The sequence below is a fragment of the Gossypium hirsutum genome, chromosome A08 (assembly GCF_007990345.1).
Source record: "Gossypium hirsutum isolate 1008001.06 chromosome A08, Gossypium_hirsutum_v2.1, whole genome shotgun sequence".
NCBI lineage: Eukaryota > Viridiplantae > Streptophyta > Magnoliopsida > Malvales > Malvaceae > Gossypium > Gossypium hirsutum.
In genome coordinates this window covers 20685073-20703332 of record NC_053431.1, presented here as the reverse complement: position 1 = coordinate 20703332, position 18260 = coordinate 20685073, and the positions used below count along the sequence as shown (strand labels likewise).

At 33.0% G+C, this 18260-nt stretch overlaps 1 protein-coding gene across 1 annotated transcript; it reads left to right on the top strand.

Moving 5' to 3' along the window:
* The first annotated feature begins 908 nt into the window (after nucleotides 1-908).
* Nucleotides 909-6441, top strand: LOC107945572 (glucan endo-1,3-beta-glucosidase 4). The gene is made up of 5 exons (XM_016879631.2): nucleotides 909-1246; nucleotides 2208-2348; nucleotides 3190-4437; nucleotides 5861-5888; nucleotides 5976-6441. The coding sequence occupies exons 2-5, from the start codon at nucleotides 2285-2287 to the stop codon at nucleotides 6112-6114; spliced, it is 1479 nt and encodes a 492-aa protein (XP_016735120.1). The 5' UTR covers nucleotides 909-1246; nucleotides 2208-2284; the 3' UTR covers nucleotides 6115-6441.
* Nucleotides 6442-18260: the final 11819 nt, after the last annotated feature.

Below are 18260 nucleotides of genomic sequence, written 5' to 3'. Positions count from 1 at the left end.
AAAAACTATAAAATTATTAATTTTTAAAATTTTTAAAAATTAATTAAAATGCAAGTTTAGAATGAATATAATCAATTGATTTGTTCAGAACCGTAAAAGATTTTAAAAAATTATATACATATAATTTCTAAATTTTTTAATAATTATTTTTATATTGTTATAATTTTTTTATAATATCATACTCGTACAAAATTAATTTGGATAGATAAATGTCTAGATTCAAGTGATGTAAACGTTTATTTATCCTTATTAATTTTGGATACATATTTTTATTAATTTTTAAATAAATTTTTAGATTTTTCAATTTTTTTATAAATATGGAGTCAATATAATTATTTACATGACATGTTACATGTCAATTTCTAATGGGTTCTATCTATCACGTCAATGATTTGTAATGATTAAATTGATTAATAAAGTTTTTCATTAATAAAGGGAGACAATTGATTTTGTTTTGAGTCATAACTAGATGCACTAATTTTCATAAAATGTTTATTTTATTACTAATGGCTTCTAATTTTTCACCACTGAAAATTTTCGTTTATGTAATTATTTCATAAATATTATAATAATTAATAATAAATTAAAGAACTTTTAGCTTCTCTTTTTTAAGTAAAGGGAGAAATTTGGGGGCGGCGGAGATGAAAATTAATTAACTTTTAAAGGAAAAGGTAGATTAGGACAAACAAAACCTAATGTAAAATACTGCAAGAAAGAAAAACAGCAAAAAGTTACAAAGAAGTCTCTGGGTTCAGACATTTATTCAGTAGCGTTCAGACAATCAAACACAGTCAAGCTTAGGTTTCCTTAACTCTGAATGCCAAAATATTTCTAAATCTTCCGTTGTTAACATTAATTAAATACTGAAATGAATTATAAAAGATCGCATATTAAATAAATAATATTCTATTTTTCATGATTTTTAAAGAATATTCAGTAATTTATTAAAATATTTCATTGTTTTTTTAAGGATACTGTAATAAAAAAACACATGTTTTGTTTATTTTATTACCATAAGAAGGAAGAAATAATTAATTTGAATTAAAGTGAAACAGTGGGTGTATTTAGTGAAGCTTCAACCGCGTTTTCTACTTTCCTTTCCCTGCTGTTCTGGCTTCCACATTTATGTACAGAAAGTTCCTGTGGGGCTTTTGAACTTCTTTCTGCTGTTTTTTCTCCAAGTATTCTTTGCACTGGATTATTAGTTTAGTGTCTTCTTTTTCCCTTTTTCTGCAACTTGGATCAGGTACTTCCTTCTCTTCACTTCTTCCACTGGGGGACCTTCTTTCCCTTTATTATTTCAAGTTTGGCTTCCATGTTGTTTGAATATGCAATGTTTTTAGTTCTGGGTATTTTGGAATTACTGTTTTCCTGCACTCTGTATTTTCATTAATGTGCTTTGAATTAGAGTTTTTTCAGTTGATATTATCTACTCTTCTTATCCACTTCCAACTATGGATGTTCTCTTGTTCTGTTATACCGCTTTCTGGGACTCTCTGTTTCAGCAAAAGCATACAAAATGGTGTACATAAATTACGAAAAAAAAAATTACTGTCCTTAAACACCAATACTGCTTTGGGTACAATGAATCTTGCTAGTACTGGGATTTCTGCTTCCTCGCTGAAGAGATGATGCATTTGATGAATGAATGTTATGCAATGTCTTGTTCGTTTATTTGGGTTAAACTATGTGCCCAGTCCGTGTACTTTAGGCTTAGTAGCAAATTAGTCTCTCTATTGTAAAAATGGACAATTTAGACCTTGCACATTCAATACGGAAGCAAATATGTGAAATTATAAATGATGGTACGGTTAAGAATTGATGAATGTTGATTTCTCGTGTTTTAAAGTGATCTGAACAAAAAATGAGCACTTTTATCATTTTCATGTTTACAAGTTTAGCCTTTTGCTTTAAAAATAAATGCACAAGGATGAAATTACTCACTTTTATGGTGAAGAGATCAATTTGCTTTTCAGCCTATAGTACAGGGACCTGCCGGTAGTTTAACCATTTATTTGTAAGGAGCCAAAATAGGTCCACATCTGCTTTTGCTGTCCTGTAATACATGAATGAAGATTCTTTGTAATGTTCCTTGAATTGTTATATGTAACGTTAGCCTTGTGCAGTTGAATTTGATGTCATCTACCTGGTTAGTACGTTTCAACTTTTATCTGAATTAAACTATCTGATTCTGCTTTTGTTTGCAGAACACGTGGCATTTAAGCGCTGCTGAGAACAAACAGTGCGAGACTGGCTATTTAGATTGAAGCTTTTTAACAATCAAATGATTCTTGAAAGATGTCTTGGAAGCATGCTCCTGGTTCTAAGCATGCTCTCCAATGTGCTAGGTAATTTAGCAAATTTGTTGAGGGTTTCCTTTTTTTGGTCAGTTTCTATATGGGATGTTGAATCTGTACAGTTTGAGGCATCAGTTGTAAAAAGTGATAATCGTTATAATTGATTTTTCTAGTCAATGAGATTGTGTTTTGATTTTACTTATTCTAATAGTAATAACTGTTTGTACTTCTAATGGCTCAAATACTGCTGTTGAAAGTCTTTGAAAAATTGAAACCATGCTAGTTGTGAAGTTCCTGGTAATAAGTACTTCAAATCGGTTTAAGATTCAATTTTATTTTCCTAGTATTTAAAAGGTACCTATCAGACATGCTGTCAAAGATCTAGGGACCATTGAGATCAAAGGTCTTTTTTTTGGCCTCAACTTGTTTTGAGCTTTTTTTGTGTCATGCATTACTAGGTGCTTGTTTTTTTCAGAATTATGGAGAATGATGGTGAAATATTGAGGCTTTTATAGCTAGGGTAGGTAGTTCATTGAATATTATAAAAGTAATCAACCAATGGTTCCTTTATTTACTACTTTTCAAGAATAGATTGAAGCAAAAGCAAATGGGTAATCTACATTAAAAGGTCATTCCTTCAACTTGTTTTGAGCTTTTCTTGTGTTATGCATTACTAGGTGCTTGTTTTTTTCAGACTGATGGTGAAATATTGAGGCTTTTATAGCTATGGTAGGTAGTTCATTGAACATTATAAAAGTAATCAACCAATGGTTCCTTTATTTACTACTTTTCAAGAATAGATTGAAGCAAAAGCAAATGGGTAATCTACATTAAAAGGTCATGTAATAGTGTTTCTTGTAGATTCTTACTGACTAGATTCTTGATTATATAGGTGCATTTGTTGGGGTAAACATAGGTACTGATGTTTCCAGCATGCCGCCAGCTTCAGATGTGGTTGCTATTGTCAAAGCCCATCAAATTACTCATATACGACTTTATGATGCTGACCCTCACATGCTGAAAGCCCTTGCTGGAAGTGGGATTGAAGTAACAGTTGGAGTGACAAATGAGGAAGTCCTAGGAATTGGAGAATCCGCCTCAGCTGCTGCAGCATGGATCAACAAAAATGTTGCCGCTTACATGCCTTCCACCAACATTACAGCCATTGCTGTTGGCAGTGAGGTTCTTACCTCAGTCCCGCATGCTGCCCCAGTTTTAGTTACAGCTATGAATAACCTGCACAAGGCTCTTGTAGCTGCTGATCTCAATTTTCAGGTTAAAGTTTCAACCCCGCAATCCATGGACATCATCCCCAAGCCTTTTCCCCCGTCTACTGCTACCTTTAATTCCTCTTGGAACTCTACAATATACCAGCTTCTTCAGTTTTTGAAGAACACGAACTCCTATTACATGTTAAATGCCTATCCGTATTATGGTTACACTAATGGAAATGGCATTTTTCCAATTGATTATGCTCTTTTCAAACCTCTTCCCTCTGTCAAACAAATTGTTGATCCAAACACTTTGTTCCACTATAACAGCATGTTTGATGCAATGGTTGATGCAACCTATTATTCTATGGATGCTCTCAATTTTTCTGTGATCCCTATCGTTGTCACAGAAACTGGATGGCCTTGGCAAGGTGGATCCAATGAACCTGATGCTACCGTGGAAAATGCTGAGACCTTCATTAATAAATTGATCCAGCGAGTTTCCAATAATTCTGGTCCACCTAGTCAACCAACTATTCCTATCAACACATACATTTATGAATTGTTTAATGAAGACAAGAGACCGGGCCCTATCTCTGAGAAAAACTGGGGGTTACTTTTCACAAACGGCACTGCCGTTTTCCCTCTGAGTTTAGGTGGTCCTGGTCAGATCACTGGAAATTCTACTGCAGTTTTCTGTGTGGCAAAAGATGATGCTAGTGAAGATAAGTTGCGAGATGGGCTTAACTGGGCATGTGGGCAAGGCCAGGCCAATTGCAGTGCTATACAATCAGGGCAGCCGTGCTATCTCCCGAATAACATCAAGAACCACGCATCTTATGCTTACAATGATTATTATCAAAAAATGCATACTGTTGGTGGGACATGTGATTTTGATGGTACAGCCACAACTACTACGATCGACCCAAGTAAGTTCGCACAAGTTTTCTCTTCATTATGCTCTTAATTATCTGCAATATTTATCTGTTAAAATGCTTAAGTAGAATTTTAACTTTCAATCTAGTGAGAAAATTTTGCTAGCATGCTTATATGCTGCTGTTTCAAACTCCAGGTTTTGTTTAAATAGTTGATGGTTCTTTAATAAAACCAATTGTTTATTTTATCATTCGACCTAAAACCAATTGCAATGGCTACTGAAGTCCGACTTGAATATAACACCACTTGTTTTATTTGTTTAATTTATTTTGGTTGCTTTGCCACCTAGCTTGCCCCCCTCCCCTTTTTCTTAATCATTTTATCTTTAGGTGTTGATCAGTTTTGAGGTTTTAGCTTTCTAGATTTTATAATAAAGGGAAACTGTTAGGGAATTTAATAATTGCCGGTATGCACGACCACTACAATTTGTTGAAAATGTATATACAGTCATTGTCGACATGGCATTTTTGTTGAGTTGTCACTTATCATTACATTGTATTATCTTTTCTTCATTAGACAAATATAGATTAGCAAGATTCTAAAGTTGATCAAAATAATACTTTGCATACCAACAAAGTGTTGGGTGTAATGGTAAGTCACATTGCACTCCCCAAAAAAAGAATGTAGGTTCGAACTTTGGAGATGATAATGTTGGGAGGTGCTGCTACGAACCCCGAACATGGATAGTAATACGGACATTCCAAAAACATAAGACTTTACATTCTTGATTGAAAAAATTTAGGATACTTTAGATCTAATCAGGGCATTAACTTTCTACCAACTAAGCTGATTTGCCTTTGGGCATCAGCCATTAGCTATTGTTGCAATTGGTATGTTACAGTATTCTCAAGACTAATTTCGGATCCATGGATGTACATTGCCTGTGCCTTGGTTGGATTTTTTTTTTTTTTTTGAAGTATGTTTCGGTTTGGTAACCATATTACATTGTAGGGGAAATCATAGTTAGAAGTTGTATGCATGCATCTATGAATAGTTATTACATGTTTTCTGTGTGCCGAGTGTCTTTTGAGGTTTTTTCCCCTATGAAAGATCTATATTGCTTTGACTTTTCATTTGTTTTAAAAATACTAGTTTCCTACATGTTTTCGAACATGGATATAGGGATATGATTCTCCAAGAACCCTCCAAATACATGGAAAAATTTGAATACACCCACTTGGACACATATCCTACTGACACCAAGCCTGAGTAACATAGATCAAGATTGTTTCCTTCCAAGTGTTATTTATGTGAAAATATGCTCAAATTCTTTTCTATAAGCCCTCATATTGCATTTCATTGCTATCTTATTATGTAATTGTTATGTATTCTTCCCATATTTTCTATTTTTTAGATTGATATCCAGCTTAATCATTTTGAATGGCTAATTACTGCACTGGTGGATAACTTGTGCAGGTTATGGATCCTGCATATTTACCGGAAGGTGGGGTTTCAAATCTTTTACTGTATGTGATTCGTAGTAACAGTGTTTTGCTTAGAATCATGGCATTGTTTTTTCCCCTTTAAACAGTTCTAATTCGAGCACGGGTAGAGAGTCTCTGCCTCCTACAGCACTTGGTCCAATAAGTCCCGGAGGGAGTACAAAGCTTCCGCTGTCCAAGATTCAATTTCTAATCTCAGCAACTTGTCTTCTTGTAGTCTTGCTATGACACTCGATTTACGCCTAGGTGGTGGACTCAAAACTGCGATGAATCATCCCATTTGATAGGCAAGATTAAGTGTGATAGAGAATGTAATGAAATCCACATAAGTTCAATGATGACCGATGGTTATTTCTTTCGGGGCGGTGTTCACATGTTCATCCTTACCGCTTTTGATTCCAAGCTAGTTCATCGGTTTTACTTATCAGTTGCCTTGTGGTATTTTATTACATTTGCATTGCATTGCATTGTAATGATCTTGAAGTGGTAGTAGCCATTGTAGCATTGAATTTTTGGGACAGGAAATGAGAAAACTTGGATTTGTTAGTGGGTAAACTACTAATTTAGTTACTTATATTTTATTTAAGTTGCATTATGGTCACTGAACTTTAAAACCTTACAATATGGTCACTAACTTTATTGATTTGTTATATTTTTGATTACTAATTTGTTAATTGCAACTAACAGTGTAACGATAAGCTAACATGATATGTTATATCATTATTTCAAATGAAAATTTTAAGTTAAATTATACCGTTAGTAACTATGCTTTTTTAAACGTTAGAGCAATTTTTTTTTCTCACGTCCTTTCCTTTTTCCTTTCTCGCGATGAAAGCAATCACCAATGAGGAGCTCCATGTAAACTGAAGAGATTCTCCTAAATTTTAAAGCAATATTTCTAAATGTCTTGAGTTGAAATGCAAAAGAATAAAAATAAGACATAATTTTAAACCTGATTATGGGTTGAGTTTAGGTTGAATCGGTGCAAAATTTTAGGTTCATTTTCTAGGCTCAGGCCTAATTTGGCTTGAGAAAAGACTTAAAATTTTGTTTAAGTTCGGTCCAGATAAAAACTGCTAAACTCGAGCCCAGCTAGATCCATCTGTATTAAATTTTTTTATATAAAAACAAATTTTAAAAATATAAGAGATCAAATACACTAAAAACATTAAAATAAAAATAAATATTTCCCAACAAATTGAAAATACAATAAAACAAATTATACTCAAATAATACTAAGATAGTTACAAATTAGCAAACAAATGTCTCTAAAATAGTAGCATAATTAATAATAAAACAAGAATTATACAATATTCAAACAATAATAACAAAATTGTAGCAATATAATAGCAAAATGGCAGCAAAATAGCAATAAACAGCAACGGCGAAATTTTTTTTAGCCAAATTTTGGTTGGGATAGGCCTAAGTCAAAAAAATATTACAAAAAATCTAGCCTATTTAGAAAATGAGCATTACTTTTTTGTCTAAACCTATTTTTTGGGCCTATATTTGTAATACCCCATAACTGACCTAGACGATAAGGCCAAGCCTGAAGAGTTACTGTAACACCCCGTACCCGAGACCGTTGCCGGAGTCGGACACGAGGGGTTCACAAACTAAATTCGCTTACTATCGCAGTCCATTTTAAAAATTTCCAGGCAGTTGGCTAACTGCGTCACTGTCACCTTAAAAATCATATCTTGAGTTTCAAAACTCGAAAATCAGTTTCGTAATTTTTTCCCTGAAACTAGACTCATATGCCCATCTACATATTTTTTTCTAGAATTTTTGGTCGGGCCAATTAGTACAGTTTATTCGTTAAATTCTCCCCTGTTACAGGGTGCGACTACACTGACCTTCATGCATTACGATTTGGATATCTCCCTACACAGAGTCTCAATACTGATGCCGTTTGTTTCTATAGAAACTAGACTCAGATAGGAATCTATACATATATGGCATGACTCCTAATTATCTCTGGTTAATTTATAATGAATTTCCAAAGTCGGAACAGGGAATCCAGAAACCGTTCTGGCCCTGTCTCACGAGAACCTGAATATCTCTTAACATACTGTCCATATGATCGTTTCGTTACTTTCCTATGAAAATAGATTCATCAAGGTTCGCTTATATAATTTATTCACTATTTAATTCCATTCCTACTATTTTTAGTGATTTTTCACATCCACATCACTGCTGCTGCCAGCATCTGTTTTTTTTTAAGGTAAACTTTACCTATTTCATGATCCTCCATGGATCAACTAGAGTTTGTCATACATATTCCAAAAGTGATCAAGAATAACCCTTCCCATGGCTAACCGTTACCAACATTTCCATACCTCTCGACGGACAACATACAAAACGATTATAATGCTATGATCAAAGTATATTTAAGCCATTTTCGCATGGCTATCCAAATTTACACAAAACTGAAGGGTACATGACCAACAACAAAAGGGTAGTCCTATACATGCCATTTCAAAGTTCAACCAAAATTGTACCAAAAGGGGGCTTTGATAGTGTGGGAGACTTCGACTTCCAAAAATCCCGAGTCCGATAGCTGACGAACCAAAATCTATAAAACAGAGATTCAAAGAACGGAGTAAGCATTTAATGCTTAGTAAGTTTTAAGCAGTGTCAACAGATAACAATCAAATTATAACATAGTTGTTCGTATTTTTTATTTCACTCTTCCTTCGGGCATACCATCCCTTTACCGAATATGCACATCTCATCATATACAATAGGCAGATAAACTTTCACATAAAAGTGAGCTCATGTGACATAGATATATCGTATGATTTCACATAACCTCTCACACTGATCCGATGTCACATAATAATAGGAATAGTCTCATAGATTGCTCTCGTATGCATCACATAACTACCTTATGATTTAGTGCAAATCAAGCTCACATATAAACTTGGAGTACATACCTGTTTAACCTTTCGCATTGAATATATTTATAAGCAATTCTTATTACGAAGTCTTACCCGGACATAATCTCCACACGAAGTTATCGGGTCTTACCCGGACAAAATCCCCACACGTAGTCATCGGGTCTTTAGAGCTGGATATAGTACAAGCACGAAGCTTACAGACATTAATCAGTGATAATATTCTCGCATAAAGCCTGCAGGGTTTTAACCCGGATATAGTACTGACACAAATGCCCTTCGGGACTTATCACATTTATACACTTTCACATCCATCACGTTGGCCACTCGGCCCTGTCACATATATACACTTTCACATTCATCACATCGGTCATTAGGCCTTATCACATATATACACTTTCACATTCATCACATCGGCCATTAGGCCTTATCACATATATACACTTTCACATTCATCACATCGGCCATTAGGCCTTATCTCATATATGCATGTTCACATCCATCACATAGAATCCTAAATCAAAATATAGATTTTCATGTATTCACATCACAATTATCCAAATATACTTCACATACCACATATACTTTCACGTATACACACTGTCTTGGCTGAATCTACATCTATCATTTTCCAATATCACAATTTAGAATTCACGTATGGGTTTAATCAATAGCTTATGAGCAACTAAAACAAGTTTATCAAGGTTTACAACACAATCTCAAATTCAGCACAAGCTGTTTTTCCTGAGCAATAGTCACTAAATTATTTATAACTGGAGCTACAAAACTCCAAATCACTTTCCGTTAATTTTTCCTGAATATAGACTCGTATATCATCCATCCATAAAATTTCCAGAATTTTAGGTTTGGCCAATCAATACCAGATTTTTCTTAAAGTTTCCCCTGTTTCACTGTTTGACTAATCTGACCACTCTTCACTACGAATAAAATTTCTCATTTTACAGAATTCAAAATGTGTTGTATTTGATTTTATTTGAAACTAGACTCATTAAGGAGTCTAAGCATATAAATTTTATCTTATAACCATTTTTGTACAATTTATAATGATTTTCTAAATACAGAACAGAGGATTACAGTGTCATTCTGCGCTGTCTCACACAACTTTAAGTATCTCATTATCAGAAATTCCTTTGCTTACACGGTTTCTTTTATAAAAAACTAGACTCATTAAGCTTTAATTTCATGTCTCATTCAGCCTCTAGTTCAAATCCATAAATTTATGGTGATTTTCTAAAGTCACATTACTGCTGCTGTCCTAAGCAGACTATTTCAAATTACCCTTAAATTCCCAAGCTCAAACACTTAAGAACTTACTATTTGAACTTAGAACATATCATGGCCACATCATATCTTATTAAATCAACTCATCATGTCCTATTATAATTGAATTTACTCAACGTTTAATCACTTAAAACTTACCTCGAATGTTGTCGAACGATTTCGGCGGCTATTCGACCACTTTTTCCTTCCCTTTATCGGATTTAGTTCCCCTTTGCTCTTGAGCTTAATTCAAACAAATTTAACTCATTAAACTCTCATTTTGCTAGCTTATGGCCGAATATACACATAACTTATGTACTTATTCATGTGGCCGAACATACATGTCTATGTTGGGGCCGATTGCATCACAACACCATACCATTTCAATTTTTGGTCATGGTTAAACAAAGAACTTAATGTCTCACTCAAAAATGCTAAAAAGAAGATTCAAGAATCATCAATCCACCATCACATGCACCATTACAAAGCTTCACTTTTAGCATGCAAATGATATCAACACCAATCCACCTTGGCCGAATATCATCTCCATGACATAGTAAAGATTTGAACCATGGGCTATTTAGAACTCAAGCTAACTACTAAAACATGCATGCATCTCATGAACATCATCAAACATACCTTAGTCTATCAAACCACCATAGCCGATTTCCTCAAAGCTCTTTTTCCTTCTTTTTCTTTCTCCTATTCGGCCAAGAACAACATGAGAGCCTTTCTCTTCTTTTTTTTTTGTCATGCATGAGAATGATGAACACATTTTTTTCTCTTTGTTTTCTTCCTTCAATTTCTTATTAGTTTATTGCCCATGCTTCTTATTTTATTCTTCCATTAACACAACATGTTTCATGACATGTTTTGCCCATGCTTCTTATTTTATTTTTCCATTAACACAACATGTTTTGCCCATCATCCCTTGTCATGGCCGGCCACTAGTACTTAAATGGGGGGAAATTGACATGCAAGTCCACCCCTTTGATTACATGCACTATTAGGCCACTTGCATTTGCCTAGCACATTTCTAAATTTTCTCACATAAGTCCTATCAACTAAATTCACATGCAATTAACTAAATCGAAGCTTAAAACTTTCACACATTTATATTCACATATTTTAGGCAATAATTATCACATTCAAATAATTTGGTGACTCGGTCTAGCGGTCCCGAGACCGCTTTCCGACTAGGGTCACTTTAGGGGTGTCACAGTTACAATGAATGACAATCAAAACACACTCTACAAGTTATATTCAAACTCTGTTAAAGTCATATAAAGTTTTAATAAAGATAAATCAGTACTTCATTATTATCATCCAACTAACTGAAACAACAAAACAATTAACATTATTAATAATACTAAACGATATAAAATGCATAACCGAGCTCTCCATCCGCCAACCTGTTCAAACCTGTGATTTACTTGAAATCCATTCAACAATAATTAAATTAATATATCATAAAGGAACCAACTATTTACATATTCAATAAGGTACCGGTAAAAACTAAGATATCCAAGTGCAAATGTTGATTTAGAATCATACAGACAGATAACAAAATAGATGCAATTATTTAATACCAGTCGCTAGACACCATCTCTGACCCACCCAACACACCAAATAGGGTATTTATTACCCTTCCAACCCTACACACCACACAGTGTCAGTTTGAAACATTTCAAAGAATGCAGTCTAGCTGCCAAATCAGAACATAGATACCAATGAGCTATCCACTATTCCAGAACAGGATACTTCCTACTAATTCAATTCTCACCCGATGCATATGCAGATTTTACATGATAGTTAGTATAGAGTTTTATGCAAATACTCAAATATCGTTCATACTCGAATGCAATAAATTACTTTCATTAACATTAATCAAACATAATACACACTGATAATCAATACTTAGGTTTCAGATAACAAAATATCAGTTTATACAGTTTAATTCAGTTCAAACGGCCTTACAGAAGGCTTGTATTCAGTTCGAGCTATGTTCAGGATATGGCAAAATTTCGTAAACTGACCCACACGCCCGTGTGGTTTTACATAGCTTGGGTAATTAGCTTGTGTGGCTCCATACGGCTATGTCTTCCATCCGTGTGATCTTTCTTTTGCAAACTGTAAGCTAAACGGCCTGGACACACGCCTGTGTCCTTGGCCCATGTGAACCTTGCACCATCAAGGCCACACATGGTCTGAACACACACCCGTGTCCCTTACCCGTGTGGCTCTTACTTGGTGAACAGTGAGTTACATAGCCATGTGGCATTGACAGCCATGTTTTTCAGCATCCGAAATTCGTAAAAACTAGAGCTTTCAGTGCACACCTGAAGAAGTTTCGAAGCCGAAACAATGTATAAGATTCCCGAGACCTAAAATGAACAATTCATAACCAATTAAGAAATAATTTGAAACAACACTAAGATTATCACACAACCAACTCCGTCGAATTGTTTCGACACAAGAAAGTCCTAAATCACGTAGTAATTACCTCCGCACCACCGCAATCACTAATCTAGGACATTAAAGGGATCATTATCATCTAGGCCCTCTCTTAAAGAACAATAATCGAACTTATAAACAAAGGATTCAAATAGTTTAACTAAGAAGTCAAATATTTTTCCACAGTGCCAACAATCAACAACGATTTCAAAAATTGAACAACCAAACTTACAAAATGAATGGAAAGGAACTTACCCAATAGTAGTAGCAAATAAAAAGTACAAATCTAAGTCGACAACGAAGAGGAAAAAGGAAAGAAGAGAAGAAGAATAAAAACAAAAAAAAAGAGAAAAAAAAGAAAATGAAATAAAATCAAAAGAAGAAGGAAAGAAGAACGTTTAATTCCTATTTTAAAACTACCAATCAGAATTCTAACAATTAACAAAAATATTTCTATATTGCGTACATCGCGACTCAAACACAAGACTAATAAGGGGGCACATACTTAACCACTGAACCAACAAACTCATCCTTAATATTAATTTTCACAGAATTGAGCTTAAGCCAACAAGTCAAGGATAGAGGTTAGTTTAGAATAAAATAGCAAAAACTTTCTTAAGACAGCTTAAACTCCTAACTTTAAGCACATAAATAGAACACATAACCATAGATACAAAGACTTAATTACTATAGAATTCTACAATTAAACATTCAAATTTTGGGGTGTTACAATGTTTTTGCCCATACCCTCTCACTTTTCGAGTGGGCCTTCTGGTTTAGGCAGACAAAATCATATTTTTATGTTATGTTTTTAATTTTTTCTCATTTTATATTTGTGTCGTATAATTATGTTATATCTGAAACTTTGTGTAACACCCCTAACCCGTATCTGTTGCCGGACTAGGGTTAAAAGGCATTACCAGACATATCAGAACATTTCGCAATCATTTCACAATCAAAAGTCATACATTGTCATATCATAGTCAAATATCAACATAAAGTCTCTTTCTAAGGTCAACGAGACCTTAAACATACTTTGGAGAAGGTTCAGGACTAAACCGATCTCGTATAAAAATTTCCAAACACTTAGAAAAAATTCATGGAAACACAGGTCACATGCCCGTGTGAACAAGCCGTGTGCCTCACACAACCACCAAACACGCCCGTGGTGTAGGCCGTATGAAAATAGGGCATACGTACTAACTTATACCACAGCCAGAGACATACTCGTGTGTCTTGGCCATGGTCAAAACTAACTTAGGTCACACGGCTGACCATACGCCCTTGTGTCTAGCCTGTGTACCCTTCGAAATGGCCACACACGCTCATGTGCCAAGGTTGTATGCCTCATACGGCCTTCAGACATGCCCGTGTGTCTAGGTAGTGCTCGAGACTGACTTTAAATTGTATGACTACCCTAGGGGACACACGGCCGTGTAACATGACCGTGTGTCACACACGGCTGAGACACACGCCCGTGTGGACAAAAATAGACTACTTGAAAAGCCATTTTGCCACCCTATATACATAAGCTTTTAAAACCACATTTCATAACCTAATATGCAACCAAAACATTTCTAAAACAAGCATCACTCATACTTCAATATTACTAATCATTTCCATACATAATTCCAACTTAAACATACTAATTCTATGTAACTAATTCATACCTTAAACACATGATTCATATCACATTTATAACCATTTTAACCACAAAACTAACTTACCAAAAAGACCATTTCACTAGGCCATATATATACACCAAATTTACCATTTTTCATCACATATCATATACCAAAATCAAACCATAAGTTCAACCATAATCAAGCCATATCTCATGGCATGATATACCCATCTCAAAACATACCACATTAATTCTAGCCTATACATTTCATACTTTGATATATATATTTTCAAAAGGTACCAAAATAATATTTGATAGTGTGGTGATGATCTTCGATGATCCCGAAGCTTCCAGTAGCTTCAATATCTATAACACAATGCAAACACACACAAAGCAAGCTTTCAAAAGCTTAGTAAGCCATATACAAATAAACTTATCATTTTAAGCATATAAGCATCATAAAATATATATACTTCATAGCCAAATACTATCACAAACCACTTGGTTTATATACATTTCACATATTCCGAATTCATTTGCACATATAGCATATTTTCTCATACTTATATCACATATCATCACTTGAACATATACTTACTTCTTATTAACAAATGTTGAACACACCTCCACATACCTGAATCGGTTATTCATTCATTCAATCGCGTATTTCTCAGAATGCCCATTGAACCGTACGAAATTAAATAGGATATGCGAATAGCTCGGAAAGCTTGTCAAATGCCAACATCTCAAACGTGGTCTTACATGTAATCAAATATTGATGCCACTGTCCCAGACAGGGTCTTACACGAAATCAAATATGATGTCGATGTCCCAAACATGGTCGTACACGTAAATCTCAAATCGATGCCAACGTCCCAAATGTGGTCTTACACGAAATCACATATCGAAATCCTATGTCATGACATATGTATTCTAACTATTCCTATGGTTCGTACGAGACTTTTCGAACGTCGTCACATTATTGAAACTTTCTCGAATTTCTCATATTCAACTCCAATAGCCATTCATCACTAATCATTAACATATAAGCAATAATAACTCAATTCAAACACATTTATTTGTATATCGACTTACCTTGTACTAGAATGAACGGAAACGAACGACTATTCAACTACTTTCGTTTTCCCCCGATCTAATTTCGTTTTCTTTGGTTCTTGATCTAAACATATTCAAATTTGGCTTATTCAACCTCACATTCATTCAAATCAATCCATAACACATATTTAGGGAATTTTAAAAATTAGCCCTCATATTTTCACATTTTAATACTTTAGTCCTTAATCACAAAAATCACAAAATATACAAAATTTCTATATACACATGCTTAGCCGAATTTTCCCTTAGATCATATAAGCCCACATATTTCATTTATTTCACATTTTAACCCTTCAATTTCTCATTTTTACAAATTAGCCCAAAATACTCAAATTCATCAAAAATCCAAACACAAAACATATTAATCCAACACATATCTTTCATTTTCCATCTACTATCATCACAAAGCTCTCAAAAGCATCAATGGCATAATTCAAAATCATCATCAAATTCTGAAATTTAAGCATGGGCTTGATAAAATACAAAGCAACGATCACAAAAACGTAGAAATCATCAAAAACCAAGCTAATTACATACCTCAATCAAGCAAAATGAGTGTCGAACCCTAAGCTTGAAGATGACTCCTTTTTCTTTTCTTATTTTTGGCAAAAACAAGTGAAAATAAAGCTTGAATTTGATTATGTTTTATTATAAACATTATAATAGCCATTTTACCAATTTAGCCTTAATATAATAAACATTTAAACTTATAATGGATGTCCAACAATGTCCATTTAATATATCAAATGGTCTAATAACATAATAAGGGCCTCGCATTTAATAAACCAAAGCAATTCAGCACTTTAGCAAATAGAACACATCTTTTGCATTTTTTTGTAATTAGGTCCTTTTTGCATTTTTTTGTAATTAGGTCCTTTTATCAAATTAAACACACAATCGATAAAATTTTCATACGAAACTTTCACACATATCAAATATCATACTGTAAACACGAAAAATAATATTAAAAATATTTTTCTGACTCAAATTTGTGGTCCCGAAAATACTGTTCCGACTAGGGTCTAAACTGAGCTGTTACACTTTGGGTCCAAATACCATTATTCTTATAATGTGCACGTAATTTTTTTAAAATTTACCAAAATATAAAAATATATAATTACCTCCAAAATAATATTTGTTGCTTTATAAAATGAATGTACTTTTGATAGCTTTGCAACTAAATTGAAACCTGATTAATGAACGATATTAACTCAATCAAACGAATATCAAACCATCGTATTATTAGGGCAATTTTCATTTTTTTCTTATGTATTAGTTCTAGCCTTAATATATATGCATAATGACTTATTTGGTCCTCCAACTTTACAAAAAATGTCATTTTAGCTTTCATTTTTTTGGCCTTTGAACTTGTTCTCAAATCACCTCGAAATAAATAGAAAAGTTAACGTCGGTTAACTTTGCTAGCGTGACATCCACGTGGAGAAATTAATTAATTTTTAAATATTAAAAAAATAGTTTTTTTATTTTTTTAAAAAAATTTATAATTTATATATTTTTGGAATTTATATATTTAAAAAAATTCATTAATTGCTAACATGGCATGCATGTGTATGTCACGTTAGCAAAGTTAACATATTTTAATTTTTTATCCATTTTGGAGTGATTTGACAAACAGCGCAAGTTAACCATTATAATTGGTGGGTCTCATTGAATTGGGTATAATTGGAGCACCCAATTACACTTTTCAATTCAATGGGAGGGTGAGAATTAGAGTAATTACACATGCAATTACACTCAAATTCAATTTTAAAAAATTATTTTTATACAAGTTATAAAAATTATATTATAAACTTGAACATGTATAAGTGTTTAAGATAGTTATGACAAAAAAAATATTAAATTAAAAATCTTAAAAATTTATTTTATAAAAATATTTTATGTATTTTATAAAATTATAGCAAAAGATTATAATATTTAAAACCTAAAAAAAATTCTAAATTTTATGGCTAAAAATTATTATAATTTTTATGTTATAAAAGTGTTATAATGTATTTATTAGAAAATATTTTTTGTTTTAAAGAAATATTTTCCATATTAACAATATCCTCTTAGTATAGCATAAATAAAAAAAAAGGTTGGATCATACTAGCATGTTGCACATTTCATAATTTGAATTATAGGTGAAATTGAGAAAATTCATACTTCGAATAGTGCATGAAAGAATAAGATCTTAATGATTTTAATGATGGTTGAACTTGGTTAAGGACCAATAAATAATAATAAAGAGCATATGTTAAATATTAAAAATGGAATAACTCTACAAATATGCACCAAAACAATTTGATAAAATTGTATATGATATGTATTTTTCTTATTATTTTTATTAGTAATCATATTATCAACTATTTTTTTTATATTAACATAGTACATATGATGGCTTGATTTTAATTTTTTTACTTGTTTAGAAATTATTTCTTATCATACTAATCATTTTTATAGTAATTAGTACTTTTTTAAATATAAATTATATAAATGTGTAGTTACAGTTTGTACTACCAAACATGACATAAGGAATTATGAGGTAATTACAAATGGTCGCCCAAACACGTTTAAGAATTACAATTCTTTGTAATTAGAATAGAGTGTAATTACTATTGCACAGTGCTATCTAAAAAACCTTAAATAAAGAACTAAAATTATTTTTATTTTTATTTTTTGTAAAATTGGAGGGTCAAATAAGTTATTATGCTTAATATATACATAAGATTGCAATGGAGGGTTGCATTTGCCTCCCTCAGGCCTTGTTTATGCTTACTTGACAAATCTTTTTATTATATACACCGATACTGTGACAGTCCTAAATTGACCCTAGTTGGGAAGTGGTTTCGGGACCACAAAACCTAGTTAAAAATTTTGTAAAATATTGATTTCAGTGTTTTTGTCATGTGAATTACCTATTGTGAAAGTTGGGTGGTCTAATTTAGATAATTGGATGCTAAATTATTTAGTTGGGATTTGATTGTATAAAGGAAAATTTTAGA

Coding starts and splice junctions, on each gene's coding strand:
- LOC107945572 (XM_016879631.2), top strand. CDS start 2,285: ATGATTCTTGAAAGATGTCTTGGAAGCATGCTCCTGGTTCTAAGCATG. Junction 4,438..5,860: donor AACTACTACGATCGACCCAA/GTAAGTTCGCAC, acceptor TAACTTGTGCAG/GTTATGGATCCTGCATATTT. Junction 5,889..5,975: donor TCCTGCATATTTACCGGAAG/GTGGGGTTTCAA, acceptor CCCTTTAAACAG/TTCTAATTCGAGCACGGGTA.